The sequence below is a fragment of the Lactuca serriola genome, chromosome 4, assembly GCF_051521515.1.
Source record: "Lactuca serriola cultivar US96UC23 chromosome 4, Lser_US96UC23_V15, whole genome shotgun sequence".
NCBI lineage: Eukaryota > Viridiplantae > Streptophyta > Magnoliopsida > Asterales > Asteraceae > Lactuca > Lactuca serriola.
In genome coordinates, this window is record NC_136411.1 from 333,882,461 (window position 1) to 333,898,881 (window position 16,421).

At 35.1% G+C, this 16,421-nt stretch overlaps 1 protein-coding gene across 2 annotated transcripts; it reads right to left on the reverse strand.

Moving 5' to 3' along the window:
* Positions 1-271: 271 nt before the first annotated feature.
* Positions 272-2,808, reverse strand: LOC145097459 (protein RMD5 homolog). Of its 2 annotated transcripts, none has more exons than XM_079035026.1 (3): positions 2,674-2,808; positions 1,940-2,006; positions 272-1,653 (listed from the first exon to the last, which is right to left on the reverse strand). In XM_079035026.1, the coding sequence occupies exon 3, from the start codon at positions 1,615-1,617 to the stop codon at positions 472-474; it is 1,146 nt and encodes a 381-aa protein (XP_078891152.1). In that variant the 5' UTR covers positions 1,618-1,653; positions 1,940-2,006; positions 2,674-2,808; the 3' UTR covers positions 272-471. The 2 variants fall into 2 exon arrangements, with proteins under 2 accessions (XP_078891152.1, XP_078891153.1); XM_079035027.1 differs by having other exon boundaries at positions 1,940-2,014; positions 2,674-2,745.
* Between the last annotated feature and the right edge of the window lie 13,613 nt (positions 2,809-16,421).

Genomic DNA, 16,421 nt, shown 5'->3' on the forward strand with positions numbered 1-16,421 from the left:
AAACCAAATCCTTTTTATTTATAACAAAATTTTATGTATGACCTCATTGTCTCGTGTATAATTAACAATACAATATATTCTCATTATTTCCAAAACTTTACATTCTAAATCACTATTGAGATGTCTTGTGGTCTAATGGTTTACACTTGTCAAATTCTCAAAACGCAGTCCTAATAACTTGTGAAGTGGAAAGAAATTCCACCTGAAACCATTATACATGTTATTACAACATTATTTTTCTAAAACCAAATCCACATTTTTTTACCACAAATGGAAAGAATTTCTATTCACATGATGCAATTTAAATAAATAAATAAAAAGTACACCACCATACCAACAGTTTTCTACAACTTCACCAGTCCAATAACATCCCACAAACACATAATTTAAAGAACAAAGGAAATGTGCGAGAAGACAGACAGATAGACAGATACCACCTCACCACCACAAACATACAACTCCTAATGCACGCTAAAAGTACAACTGCCTACACTGCCCGACCTCCACCTCGGTCGGGCAGTACGGGCACTTAAAAGGCCGCGTACTATTATTCTTCGACAATTTAGTAATCGACTGTCTGCAAAGCACATGCCCACAAGACATCAACATCGGAGGATTATCCTCCCCCGCTTGATCCCTACTCACGGGACACACAAATATCGAGTGAAATTGAAACTCTTGATCCAAATCCACCGGCACTGGCAACTGCTTCATCGTTTGCCACTCCTGCTTCTTCCCCGTCATCACATTCATCAATTTCAACAGCGTCGGTAAACCCTGAACACCTGCAGCCACTGTCGCGCTGAGCGGACAGTGGTGCGACTCGCCAATTAGGTTACAGTACTGTAACGCTAATTCGTCTCCGAGTTTCGCCCAGTGCGATGGCGAGAGAAACTCGGAGTACGGCGAGGATTCGAGCTTCCCCACCCAGAGGAGACATGCCATGAGCTTTTGAATCTCTGGGAGGTGGCGCTCTGCGAACGGCGCGAAGTGCGACCGCGCGTATTTCAACGCAGCGTCGCGCCGTCCGCTCTGGAGAATCTCCATGAACTGGAGCCGGTGGAGCTTCAGTTCGATGTCGGATCCGTTTTTTAGGAGTGTTTCATGATTATTGGTGGCCCAGCATAAAGCGGGAACGAGGTCGCGCGTTTTCATGGAATCAAGGATCTTATACATTTCGAGGAAGTGAGTCTTTCTGTCGGTTAGGGTTTTCTCGTTTGATTCGGTTATGAAACAATCGCCGATTTCGAACAGTCCTTCACGGTATAAATGTGCGGCGATGATTTGGTTGACAGTGTGGAGGTCGAAATCAACATGGCGGTAGGATTTGGAGATGTCGGGGTTGAATTGTTTCTCGAGGAGTTTTGTGTATTTGCTGAAGGCGATGTTGAGGTCTTTTTGTGTGGATTCGAGTTGAGTGAGTGGAGAGATTTGTTTTAGTTTTGATTGGAGTTCATTGAGGATTGATTTGGTGGATGGATTGGTTGATTGGATTTGTGATATCGCATGGTTGATTTCTTGGGTGATTTGTTGGATTGTTTCTTGGGATTTGGAGGTTGAGAGCTTTTGCTTTTTTGTTACACGATCGAATGCGTCTTTGATGGAATTTAGCTCCATGATGTAAATTGTAGTTTAAGAAATGTTATTAAGTACCTGTAACAATATAAAAGTAATAAAATACAAATGGAAGGGTAAAAAGGTAATTTTGGTTTTCTGATGAAAAAAAGAAGAATGAAACTGAATTCCAGGTGCAATCCATGAAACATAGAACTCAGAATTGAATTCCATTCATTTTGGAAGCCAAACATTCCATGGAATGGAATCGCCAATTCCAGTTCCATCAGATTCCACCGGAATCCAAAAAACAGGTTCATGAATAAAATGAAACTATGAACAAAGCATGGTAAATCACAAATAGAAGAGGGAAAGATGTAATTACCTGATGATCTTGATATATATGTTGAAGGGATTTGAGTGTTATAGTCTTGTGTGATATGATTTGTTGTCTGTAAAGTTATTGAGATTAAGATAATTTAAAAGAAGATAACATATATAATATGATGAAAAGCTTATAAGTACAAAAAAAAGAGCTAGTATTTAACTGCTTTTGAATCTAGAGTGAAAGAATCTACTAAATTCACATCTATTCTAATAGAAAAGTTGATAAATACACATCCAATAATACATCTTATATAGTATTAGTCTTTAGAATCAACATATTCTAAAAAACATTAAATACCAGCATTAGGTTTCAATCTCTAAATCCAAGGTTATATTATATGTCTAATTGTCTATCTTTTTTATAAAATACGAATTCACAAGACATTTAAAAAACAAATCTTCATTTTATTTACAGAAAGTTTATCTTTTATTGAGAACAGCAACTTTAATCACCGATGATAATCACCGATAACTAGAAACACTAAATGCAAGTAAATTAACATCGATAAGCAACCAAAGATTATCTAATAATTCAGTCAAGCCTTCTGATTTCTAATCGGGTTATCAATTTCTTCATAGATTCAACACTAATTGTACGAAAAAAAAAAATCAAGAAAGTTCCAGATCGAGACATGGAAGGGAGGAATCGTATTAGGAAAAAAAAATTCGAAACAATGATAAACATATTTAGAAAATATACGTAGATAGATGAAGGGAAGCTTAGTATCTTACCAGGGACAAGGGCTCCGATTGAGTTTCTGGACAGGCGATTTGCGTATAAAATTGGGGAAATTTGCGAACTGAAGGCTTTATGATGAAGAGATTTTTGTGAAATTGCTTAAATAGGGCTTTGATTTTTTTTATCTTTAAAACTTATCCTGGTTTTTTATTAGTTTTAACTTTTTAGGCCTTTGTATGTTTCACTACGATAAGAAAGCAATCACTGCCTCCCAGGCAATGTCTTAAAAACCCGTGTCCATCTTGATAGACCGGTTGAATCGGTTGGATCGTAAACGGTAAAGATAAAATTACAGTTAAAAATGGATTTTTGTCTATTTATGAAATGGATTGAACCAATCAGTTTTATCATAAAAATCTGTTGAACCGTTAACACATAACTTTTACAAAAACTCGGTTTGACATAAGCGATCGTGTTCTTGTTAAAGATGAGAATGAGAGTGAATTTTGTATGCTAATTACTAAGGGATCATGAGCTTGTTGCATAAAACAATTTAGAGTGCGTTTAGTTACGAAAAAACAGTTTTCATTTTCCGTTTTCTGTTTTTTGTTTTCACTTTTCGTTTTCCATTTTCAGTTTTCATTGGAAAATTTAGAAAACGCACTTAGTTAAAACTTATTCGTTTTTTATTTTCAATTTTAGAAAATTAAAAAATATTTTTAGATGTGTATTTGCTATCGTTTTTCATTTTTAGAAAACGGTAGCGGTGATAGGGTGAGCATGGGGACGGTGGGAGTAGTGGGGGCAACGGCGGGGGGCAGTGGTGGTGTCGATGATGGTGACGGTGGTGGTGGTGGTGGTGATGACAGGCGGTGGTGGTGGTGGCGGCAATTGTTGCGGTGATGGGGTAGTGGTGGTGGTGATGGTGATGGTGATGGTATATCGGTGATTGTGGCAGTGGTGTTGGGTGGGTGTGTATGTGTTTGTGGGGGTGAGATGGGTGTATATGTAGGGGTGAGTGTGTATTTGTAGGTGTGTGTGTGTGTGTGTGTGTGGGGGGGGGGGGGGGGGGCATGTATGTGTTTGTGAGGGTTGGTGTGAGTGGGTGTGTTTGTAGGTGTGGGTGGGTGTGTGTGTTTTTGGGGGTAGGTGGGTTTGTTTGTGGGGTTTGGTGTGTGTATGTGTTTGTGTGTGTGGGTGTGTTTGTGGGGGTGGGTGGGTGTGTGTGTGTGTGTGTGGGGGGGGGGGGGGGGTAGGCAGGGGTGTGGTGGGTTGGGTGTGTTAAGGCGGGGGCAGGTAGGGTGGATGGGGTAAGAGTGGGTGTGTGTGTGTGTTTATATTTTAGAAAAAATTTGAAATTTGAAAAATGTGGAAAACAATGATTATCGGTTTTCCAAAAATTTCCAACTTCTTTGTAATTTAAAAAAACAGAAAATTTTCATTTTCCGTGAAAATTTTCTAGAAAAATTCTCATTTTTGTTGGAAATTTTTTTTTCCAGAAAACGGTCAATTTTTCCGCAACTAAACGTACCCTTAGAGTCTCAATATTTGTGATTTGTTTTGATTGTGATGTGTTTGAATTGAAATGATTTTGAACTATGTTTTTTTTGTGGGACTTGTTGGACCAGTTTTGACCGACTTATAGTCGTTGAAATCAAAACTAGCTTTTGAGTTGAAGGATAACCCAAACCAACTTGAAACCAATTTTTGAGGGTGTTTCAAAACTGAAACATAGTCCGACTTTAGATCAACTTAAGACCTTAAAGGATCGGTCCTAGACCAGACATGGATTGCTCAGTCCTAGTCCTAGACGATGATTGTTAGGTCCTACTATCCGGTCTTGATCTAAAATTCATGTTTCCAATGTTCAACTCTATCTTGGGATGATATATATTTTATTTTTTAGACATGTTTGACAAAACTAGTTGAAAACTGTAATTTTTATTTGTACATGATTTTTCAACAAAAATAACTGAAATTTTTTGAAATATATAAAGTTACATGACATCTTGTGTAAAAACTAAAATTAAAACATAAGTATAAAAGATCTAAACTATAGTTTTAACTTTTAAATATTGATAAATTTTCGATAGCTATATTCCATTAAAAAAAATCACAAGCCATATATATGACAACATATAAAGTCTAATAATAGCATCATAACTATAACTGTTAAATATACAATAACTAAATAAAAATTTTAATTATTATATGTATCTTAAGTTAAAGTTGCTCTTAACTTCCAGCAATTATACGATAGATATAGTTACTGTCACATTAATAAATATATAGGAGTACATAATAAAGTACCTAATTAACTAGCCACTTCAATTGGTATGGGTTTTATTATTGGTTTATAGGCTAAAACTTATGTGTGGATTACTCGGTTAGCCATTCAGGTGAGTACTGAGGTGTAAAGAAACACAAATTCGTTATTTGGGTTTCTAAGATAACGTGTGTGTACTTTTATTTGAAGGTTAATTGTGTAAATTTTGTAGGAGCATTTTGGTAAACCTATGAAATAGTTTTTAAAGTATGAGTTTTTTTATTTAAAATAAAATATAAAAGTTCTTATTATCAAACAAAATGTTTGGAGGCTTTTAGTTTTTAGATTTTAAAAATAAAATAAAATAACTTGATTTAAGCAAAAAAAAAACTTTGTTTGAGAATACAGACGTTTAACTTTTAATTTAAACAAAAAACTTCAAATGGTTGTCTAAATTTAATTATGGTCCGTAAGAGGTCATAACTGACTCGACCCGAGTCAGAGCGTTTGATAAAACAATTTTAGCCTCTTACTCGGTCCTTATCCATATGAGGAGTCATCTCAAAAGCATCAATCATTGAAACATAGACACATTTGTCCGTTATCTAATCTCATTTTCTCCTTCACTCAGCCAAATCGACGCCTCTATATAACGTCAACCACCACAACACATCAGAGCCTCCTCTCTTCCCGTTGTGTCGACCCTCCATCGACTCCTCTATTCAAGTTTTCCTCAATCCTTGTTTGCGTGTGTCTAATTAAATTTTCAATCTATTTGTTCACCAATTTCCTCAATCCATGCATGGTAAATAATAAAGGATGAATTGCCTCAATCTATTTGTTCATCTAAATTTTAGATATGTTTGTTCTTCGTTGACATATTATGCTAATTGACTGATATTAGATCACTCCATTTTTCCTACCAATTCTTTGGTTAATTTTATAGGATTTGATGATTAACTATGTTTCTTCTTTAGGTTATGGAATTGGATGCTCATGCTATGAAGGAAGCAACAAATTTGTATGTGGAAGGTAAACTTGAGATAACAGTGATTGGTGTGTTGAATAAAGTGACCTCTGTGCAAGGAAAAATAAGAGTAATCGACTCATTGGGATGGATTTTTATATTTTTTTTATGTGGACATATGACTTGGCAAGTTTATTGAAATTTTTTCACTAAACTTCTTTGTATCTTGAATTTTGTTATTGTTTAATGAAATTGTAGAAAATAGTCTTTCAACTCTTTCAAGTGTATTCACAGTTTGCTTTGAACCAAATTTATAAAAAATCATATTCTATTTTAATGACTGACAACGTGTTTAATGTTAATTATTCTTACACTATATATGTAAATATCATCTCATATATATGAGCAATGGTATGGCCCTTTCAGAAATGGAGACTACTAAAATGCCTAAATTAAGGGGGATTGTAGCGCCCCGTTTACGTTTTATGATTGCAAAATAGGGTTAATAAATAATAGCAAGTAATTATATAAGTAAAGACTATTTTTAATTATATTTGACAAATGAATTAAATAAATAAAAGAGTTTATACAAATGTAAAGAGGTTAAATAATAATAATAATAATAATAATAATAATAATAATAATAATAATAATAATAATAACAACTTAAACAAATCAAATTTATTAATCGTTAGGTTTATAAATAGAGGGGGGTATTGTGCCATTTTGGAAAATTGCATTTTAAAGGAGTAATCAAATGTGGGTAGGAATTGGTCGCATGCCCAAACATCAAGGACCATTTATAGCAAGTTCTGCAATCTGTCTCCTTCTGCCTTGGTGCAGCGACGCTGTGTCTTTTCCCATTTTGGTTGCTTCAAAAGTCGAATCTTCAAAAAGCTAACGTTCCTAACCCTGTAAACGTCTCCTCCATTGACTTATAACCAGTCATCTCCTATTCCTAGCTTAGAAAATCCCATGAGTGAAAGAGAGTGTAAGGGTTGTGACGTCTAGGGTTTTGGCCGCAGGGGCGGAGCTTCAACACTTGATTTGGGGGGGGGGGGGGGGGGGAAATATAATATGTATAAAAATCGGTGAACAGGGGGGGCCATGGCCAAAATTTTATATTTTTGGGCCTAATATGTATGAAATTAAAATAGAGGGGCTAGTTCTAACAAAAAAAATAGGGGGGGGGGGGGGGGGCACAGCAACACCCTTGCCCCTATTAAGCTCCGCCCTTGGTTTTGGGGAAGGTATTTCAGCTGTGCAACTCGACCAAGCCACCTCTATGGTACGAATCTGTCTTCACTCCGCCCCTAATGGTCTTATGAGTCTGCGTCGGTGCTCTGGAGGTCAGAACAGCCTCCAACAGCTCCCCCTCCACCGGAAAAACGCTTAGTGGTTCTAAACCCTCTCAATATCTTGCTAATGATAATTTCTAAGTCCCTTAACACTTCATATCACATGTAAGCCGCTAGAACCAAAGAAATAACATCAAAAATGCATGTGAACTCCCAATACCAAACATATTACGGATTTTTCTATTTTTGAAACCTTGTTGTCAAGTTTAGTGGGTTTTAAATCTTTTTATTTGTCTCAAATGATGTCTTTTATGTTCTTTAACACTTAAGATCATGTGTGTTTAGTTAGAATCAAGAATATAGCCTCTTACACTTGAAAAACTTCATATACACACATATTTTGGGGTATATTTTCTAATAAATGAGTTGATCCTTTTCTAATCTTGTTTAAGGTTACTATAACTATTATTTGGATCCATTAATTCATTTGGTTTTATGTTTATGCTTAGAACTAAGAAAACAACATCTTTATACTCGATTTTTGTCCCGAAAACTCACAAACCGAAGAGCTATAGTTTTTGAATGTTTTTGGTACATGAAATCTTATTTTGAATTAAGTTTTGTGGTTAAAACACAACCCACATCATGTGTCATAAATTTTGTTGGATGTGACTTGTGAGTACTTAAAACAAAGAATAAACTATGTTTAGAGTTGTGCGTGTGTTTGGTGTGTGTGTGTGTGTAAACCCATGAATATGTTTGGATCATACATACCCTAATATATGTATAATAAGATGTATAATATTTATGTGGTTTAATGCTTATTTAATCAATAAGAGGGTGTGTGTGTGTGTGTACAACATGACAATACAAGAATGTTATGAAGTAAAAGTATAAATAAAGTACAATATATGTATTATATGGAAATTATCTAAGTAGAGTTAGTGGTATGGGTGTAGTTTTCTGAGAGAGAATTCAACTTACCCACTCTAATGTTTTGATCTTTACTTGGTGATAGTTGGTTCGTGGGTTTTAATCAGTGTAAGGAGTTAAGAGTGTAGCAGTGTTTCTCCGCTTCTGCGATTCTGGTGAGTTTCTCACTATGCCACGTGTCCTATTATATTACCTTTGTGTGATAGGATAGAGGTACTGTTAGAGTACGAGTATGCTAGTTATATAGGATGATTCCTTGTTATGTGTGACAACTGTCAATTTTGGGTCAAACAAAGTCAACAAGTCAACCAAGTCAGCTCGACTAGTATTAGGATTTTAGGATAAACGTCATGTTTCCTAATGTTCCTAATGTACAACTTACAGGTATTAATACAAGTACCTCTCTTTTTATCAAATATAAACCCTAATTAGGGTTAGTAACGTAACAACTCGATAATTCAACTATATATTATTTGGGAATAAATAATATTTATAACACAATGTAGTAGAGTTCATAAACATAACATTGCTGGGAAAGATCATAACAAATGCTACAAACACAAATTTTTCGTGAATTCGTCACCAAATATGACAAAGTCTATACCCGGCTAAACACAAATTTTTAACAAAATGAAATTTGGAAATTCAACCTCACTTTCATGTAACGTATTATTATTTTGATAATAATGCTTGTTATAATAATTTGAATTTTTTATATTTCAAATTAAATATTTTATACATCCTTTATACCATATTTATTTTATAAAACACCACCATTATTATAAAAATACCAAGAATTTATAATGGGTTGACTTTTTTTTATAAAAAAGTCACTAGTATATACAATGTTCCCCCGTCATAAACAAACCACCTTTATGCACTTACACTAACCCTACAGTAGTACACCTTTAGACTAATCTTTGTCCCCCCATAACCGACCCTACCCCCCACCCTCTTTTCCCTCTCTCATTTTACTCTCGGCCGAAAGCCCTTTTCCCTTCACCATTTTGTCCATTTTGTTCTTCTTCTCCAAGAAAAGCTCTCATTCTCCCTAGCAAATTTCTTCCAAGTTGGTTCTGGAACTTTCGGTAAGCACTTCCTTCATCTTCTAGTGATTCTACACACATTCATACTAGTTTCAATCCATTTACACACATTATCATGTGTTACTATTCATAGGATCTTCATATCTTCAAAGTGTTATTGACTTGAAATTTTCCATTTACAACCTTTCATTCATCAAGAAAACACACATAAGGTGAGTTCATACCCTTTTATTTTCAAGATTTCTAAGTTTTTAGGAGGGAATACAAGTAAACCTGTATAAATATGCAAGTTGTTATGCATGTTTACTTACATGTTTTGTAAAAGTGTTAAATACATGAAATAATGTTATTACCAACCTTTATGAACATTTAGAGGTAAAAGTATGCTTAAAATACAAAACTATGAAAAACAAGTATAAACATGTTATATGTTCTTATGAAAAAGTTATAAACACAAAACTATAAAAACTAGGGTTTTTATGAGCATAATATGATTATTCTAGGAAAAATGGTTATAACCAAGCTATTACACCATTTTTGTGGGATATAAACCAAAATATGTTATTTTGGACACATGTCTTGAAACTAGACAAAAATACCAAAGATTTAGTTTTGCAAAAAGAATACTTCAAAATGTATCATTTTATGCAAAAATGGGTTTTTCTAACAAAAATGTTCATAACTAGGTTATGGCACCATTTTTGTGGGTTTTGACCAAAAATATGTTGTTTAAAACATATAAAGTTAACTTAACCTAAAAATCACAAAAAGATAAAAATAAGTTTTACATAACTATATTTAACTATTTGCCGTTTGTGACGTTAAAAGTCAAAAACTAGAAAAATTGTCATTTTCATATTAAGGACTCACGTATTTGTGTTAAGTGTAAAATACTTGTTATTTATGAATATCTAAGCATGCTAGCCTCTATATATGTATATATAGGTACAAAAATCAAATATTATAATAAACTATATAAGTATAGTTTATGGATCATTAACACTATTGTAACATGTTGAGCAAAGTGGATAATTATATAAAGTTATATATATAATTATTTTATACTATTTATTATCATGGAAAAGTGATAATTACACATCCGAAGGTTTTCATTACAAAAAAAAAACGTAAACTCGTTGAATCAATTTGTGTGAGTCAAAGTCTTCATCGTACCTGTCAGTGTACCTACAAAAGTCATGTATTATAACCAGAATCTCCCGTAAGAGAACATGATACTTGTGTATAGATCTATACGAGACTAACAATCCCGAACCTAACCTACTTGCAACAGCTAGACCGACAGGTTTGGGGTGACAAATGTCTAACATTCCGACGCCCGAAGAACGTCGTAACAGACCATCTATGTCTTTAGCACGATTATAATAACTCATATGGGGGAAACAACGATACATTTAGTTTACGGGGAAACATACATTCAAGCGGTTTTATATAAATTAAAACTGCATATTACTATTTTAAGTATGGAAATACTTGTACATTTCGGTCTTAGGGTTTCTAAGACTACAATTCATTTTAAGGAAAATATTGGATTTTCTAGAAACGAACACTATCATTTTACAAGGAAAAGCTTACAATTCTCCATACAAACTCTTATGAACTCACCAACTTAATTGTTCACACTTTTCAAAATTATTTGTATTCTCAGAAAATCACTAAAACAGGTAACTACAAGCTTTTGAGGATGGTACGCTAAGGCGTCGAACAAATTTTTTTATCATCATATTGTAATTGCTTTTGAAACATGCAACTCTTACAACAATGTAACTTTTTCAATTCTATTTATGATGGTTGTATTTGCTTGATCACTATTATTCATTATGTTATGATACAATACATGAAAGTCATCCACCCCTGGACGTTTCTGCTATCCTGGTTTGGGAGTATGACATTATGCATGAGTAGTATATGATACTTGGTGTCACGGTATGCTAGACTGGTAGGGTCATGAGTCAGGTGATATTGAACAAGTTATATTTTAGTCCTATACGCATCATAACCTGACTTTTATAGTGTTCTATCAGCGATTTACAATAGAGGTTTACTAAAATAAGCAAATAATCGCAAAATTTTCAATCGTGAGAATTAGTAATACTTGTAACGAATCTGTAGAGTGATGTAGTGCCATAAAATACTCTTATAGTATTTTAACTTTATGTTTGGTTCTAGTGTTTCCTTTGTATATAGTGTTTGTAAGTTTTAGATTTGTTGCAACACCACGGTCACTCCCAAACACATGTTGGTCGTATCTCGAATAAATATAGTTGATCAGGCTATATTTATCCCAGATATGCTTACATAGCTATCTAGGTTTAACCATAGTGTCCAACTCATCCAAATACTTTTATGTAGTTCTTACTGTGATACTGTTTCTGGTATGTATGCATATCCGTATACTTCTTGTTAAATACTTGTATTTTAAAAGTATACTTTTAGTTCAGAGCGCTTCGCACCCAATAGTGTTTATAGTTGTATATCTTGTAAGGTTTGATATACTTAGTTCACTACAAACAATGCTCTGATATCAATCTGTCACACCCCCAAACTGGAACAACTGAAACGTTCGGGGGCAGAGGACGTCATGTACGTTACCACAACAATTGCATAATAGTAATTAAAGCAAACACAACCATTACATTGATAAAGTATAGTTTTTACATGTGTTCATAACATAGTTTGTATGACATTAAAAGTGTATAGCAAAAGTATAAAAGACGTGACTCTAAAAAAAGCTCCTTCTTCTCAAAATCCTGTGGGTGTACCTGTCTACTGTTTCCCTGATAATACAAGTGATTTTGAAAGTATATCAACATTTAAGTTGGTGAGTTCATAAGTATATTTTTGAGATGGAAATCTTGTCTCTGTTCTTTGAAAATGTTATAGTGTACTTTAAGAAAATCCAATATTTTCTTTAGTAAATGATATGTAGTCTTAGATCTTAAGACCAAAGTGTATGTTTGTTACTGTAATCTGAAATAGTAATATGTAGTCTTATTAATAAATAAAACTATATCAAGAATGTTCTTGAAATTATATATCTTACTAATATACTATGTAATAGAGAAGTAGTGTACTATAGTAGTATTTGTATGAAAACCTTCTTGTATGAATGCCTGTAATCCACCAGCTGTAGTGTAAAATAATGTACTGTAGTTTTATTATTTAAAGTAAAATCTTTGAAGTAGTGTAAATCCCATAAACAAATGTTTTAGTTGATACTATTGTGAGTTTCATATAACCATGCTAAAATGACTAGTGGCATCTACGACATTCTTTAGGCGTCGGAATGTTATAACATTTGTCACCCCAGACATGTCGGCCTAGCTGTTGCAAGCAGCTCAGGTGCGGGATTGTCAGTCTCATACAAATCTATACACAAATTCATGCTCTCCCTCCAGGAGACTCTGGTTATAATTTATAAGACTTGAACATGTACCCGGGTGGATACAATGAAGTAATGCCTCACAATCCTGTATTAACTAGTTTATGTGTAGTGTAGCGATGTTCTCTTGTGTAACAACCCGGATTTCCAGGTATCTTTTATGCTTATGTTTTTGGTGTTTTGTGAGGGGACTCGGCGAGTTGGAGCTCAGACTCGCCGAGTAGGATCGCGGTTCTGGATGCGGGTTCGCGCCTGGACTCGGCGAGTCCAGGGTATGGACTCGGCGAGTCCGCGCTGTTTGATGAAACCCTAATTTCTCGGGTTTGGGACCTATTTAAAGGGCCTTAAGGCCGTCATTTGTACCCACCAGCCCCCTGAGTGAAACCCTAGCGAGTTTGAGCGTTTGGAGCAAAGCAAGGAGCCATTATTGACCTTGGAGGTGTTACATTGCAAGGAAAAGGAAGCAATAGCTAAGGGAAATCAAGAGGAGCCACTTCCTGAAGATTTGAGGTCCAGAACATCACATTTGAGGTACTACCTTCGAGCTATTCTCTGTTATGTTGATGTTTATATTGATTTAAGGCTTATTGAGCCTTTTGTGGCTAGATCTAGTGCTTCCTTGGTCCCTTTAGTGACTTAGGTTCTGGATCTGGACCCTTGGAGGTCCAGAGTGTCCCTTTGTCCCAACTTTTTATAGATCCATGGGGGTTTTGGATTGGGATCTTTATGCTTAAGGTCAAAACACCATTTATGAGCCATGGAATGTGTTATGAGCACCAAGACATGAACTTTACGTGATGAATAAGCTTAGGAGGGCCAGATCTATGAATTGTTGGAGCGGATCTGACCTCAGAAGCAAGTTTGAGTTGATGCATGGCATGGACTCGCCAAGTCTGAAGAACAGACTCGGCGAGTAGCATGAAGAATGTCCCTGACCACTCAGTGAGTGGTCCAGCCGAGTTATGAGTTGACTCAGTGAGTCAGGGAGAGTTAGAGAGGGTTGCCAGGTGGACTGAGTCGAGCTGGGACTCGCCGAGTTGTTCTTGAGACTCGGCGAGTTGAGTCGTGGTGGCCCCACGATTCATGTCAGGTGGAACCCGTCGAGTCAGGGGAGTACTCGTCGTGTCAAAAGAGAATCCTAAGAGAGTTGGTGGATACGCATAGACTCGCCGAGTCGCCCTAGTGCACTCGCCGAGTCCGGTCAAAGCTGACCGTTGACCGTTGACCAGAGTTGACCAGCGTTGACTTGATAGGGGTGGTCAACCTTTGTGGTAAAAGTGTTAATTAAGAGACATATGATGTTATAGGAGGATTATAGCTCGGAGGATCGAGCACGAGTGATTTCCAGGATTCGCGAGTTATCGGGATACTTGAGGTGAGTCTTCTCACTATACTATACCCGGAAGGGTGGATTGTGTGACCGGAAGGTCAGATATGATATGAGATATATGTGTTATATGTGATAAGTTAATTGTTATATGTGCCATGTATGATATGCTTGATATGGGCCAGAAGGCATTATGTTATGGGCCGGAAAGCGAATATGATATGGGCCGAAAGGCGTTGTATTGTGGACCGTAAGGTTGGCGTGGGTAGGACCGGAAGGTCTACCCAGCCGGGACGGAAGTCCCCTGAGACACATGGACCGGAAGGTCAGGGCTTGGAAAGGCGTATGTGCGTAAGTTGTATTTTGGGGAACTCACTAAGCATTTATGCTTACAGATTTTATGATATGTGTTTCAGGTACTAGCGAGGACCGTGGGAAGGTGCCGGCGTGATCTGTACACACTGATGGAAGATTTATGATCTTGGGATTTATATGATTGTATTATGACATGATACATTGGATCTTGATGACTTATGTGATGGAAATATATTTTAAGAAATGAAAAATTTGTTTTAAATTTTCCGTTGTTACATCTTGCATTTGAAACTGTATGTATTATCTTGTAGTAGTGTACTTTGTAATGTAAAATAACTATACTTAAATAATTATTTTAGTATCGAATCCTTGAATTAGTGAAATAGAGTAGTGTTCTATAAACTATACTTATTATAGTTTATATACTTCTTTCTGTATAGTATTCTTGAACCTGTAAAATAGTGTAGCATTTTCCCCAAACTATTCTTGGTTTTTTTATTGAACTTAGCAAAGTAGCGTAATGGTTCGCAAACTATACCAACTATAGTTTAAATGTATGCCCTGTAATGAACTGAAGCACTTGCAATTTAACAATGTATAAAAGGAGCGGTAGTAAGAGATTTTGTGATAAATACCCTTTTTGCTCGACAAACTACAAAAGGGGTTATATATATATATATATATATATATATATATATATATATATATATATATATAGGAGTAGGATCAAATGAGAACACCGAAAAGGTTGAGAACGCGAGAACACAATATATTCATTTGCGATTTCGTGTATTCATTTGTGGAGAAATGATAAATTTTTACGTCTTTAATTTCAATTGAAGAGAAAAAGCATATTCATGTTGATTGTGCTTAAAAACTTATCATTTTCCACAAATGAATACATGGAATCACAAATGAATATACTTGTTCTCCCGTTCTCAACCTTTTAGGTGTTCTCATTTGATCATTTCCCTATATATATATATATATATATATATATATATATATATATATATATATATATATATATATATATATATATATATGTTTCGATAATTTTTGCGATAAATCGGTTTGAATATTAACACAAGAGTCCTTGTGTTTAACTTGTATTTCCTCCCTAAAACATTGAAAAATAGTGAAAACGTAGGGGTATGAACTCACCTTTAGTGCGTGTTCGTGTTTGGATAGCGAAATTATAGTGACGATCCTCAGGCTAGCATACGTGGAAATAACAGTATCATAATAATATTTAAACACTTAATAGTATTTAAATTAGCAAAATAAATAATTAAAGTGTTCGACAACACTTATTTTATGTAAGGATTACTTACAAAAATTACCGAGAATTATTTTGGAGCGTTGATAGGTGTTTTCGGTATAGCCTTCACCGAAATCAATCTTCGGTTCATGAAAGGTTCTCGGTCAGGAAGGATTTCGGCCTAGTGGTTTTTGGTCAGCTTGAAGATTTGAAGATTGTTCTTGGTGTTCTTGGTGAAAATTATGAAGATTTTAAGGATTTTTCTTGAAGATATGAAGGTTCTTGGATGATACTTGAGAGTAAAATTAGTGTGTTTTCGGTTGGAAAAGTGAGAAAATGACTATGTTATCGAGTGAAAACATATATATTGAGAGGTTTCTCGGTCGAAAAGGGGTTTTCGGCCGAAAATTGTTTTCGGTGGGGGGGGGGGGAGGTTTTCCGTCCTAAGGTTTTCGGTGCCAGGAGGGTTTTCATTCCTTTGCAATAAAATACTTATATAAAAACATCATTTATATAATTTAAATCATATATCAACCTTTACGAACTTAACGAAATAAATGAAACTCAAAATTTTATTTAAAGGGTTTGACTTTTATTGACTTGAAAATAACGGGTTGTTACACTCTCGGCCGAAAGGCCTTTTCCCTTCACTATTTTTCTCCATTTTGTTCTTTTTCTCCAAGAAAAGCTTTCATTCTCCCTAGAAAATTTCTTCCAAGTTGGTTCTTGAACTTTTGGCAAGTACTTCCTTCATCTTCTAGTGATTCCACACACATTCATACTAGTTTCAATCCATTTACACACATTATCATGTGTTACTATTCATAGGATCTTCAAATCTTCAAAGTGTTCTTCAAGTGTTCTTGACTTGAAACTTTCCATCTACAACCTTTCATTCATCAAGAAAACACACATAAGGTGAATTCATACCCCTTCATTTTCGAGATTTCTAAGTTTTTGGGGGAGAATACAAGTAAACTTGTATAAA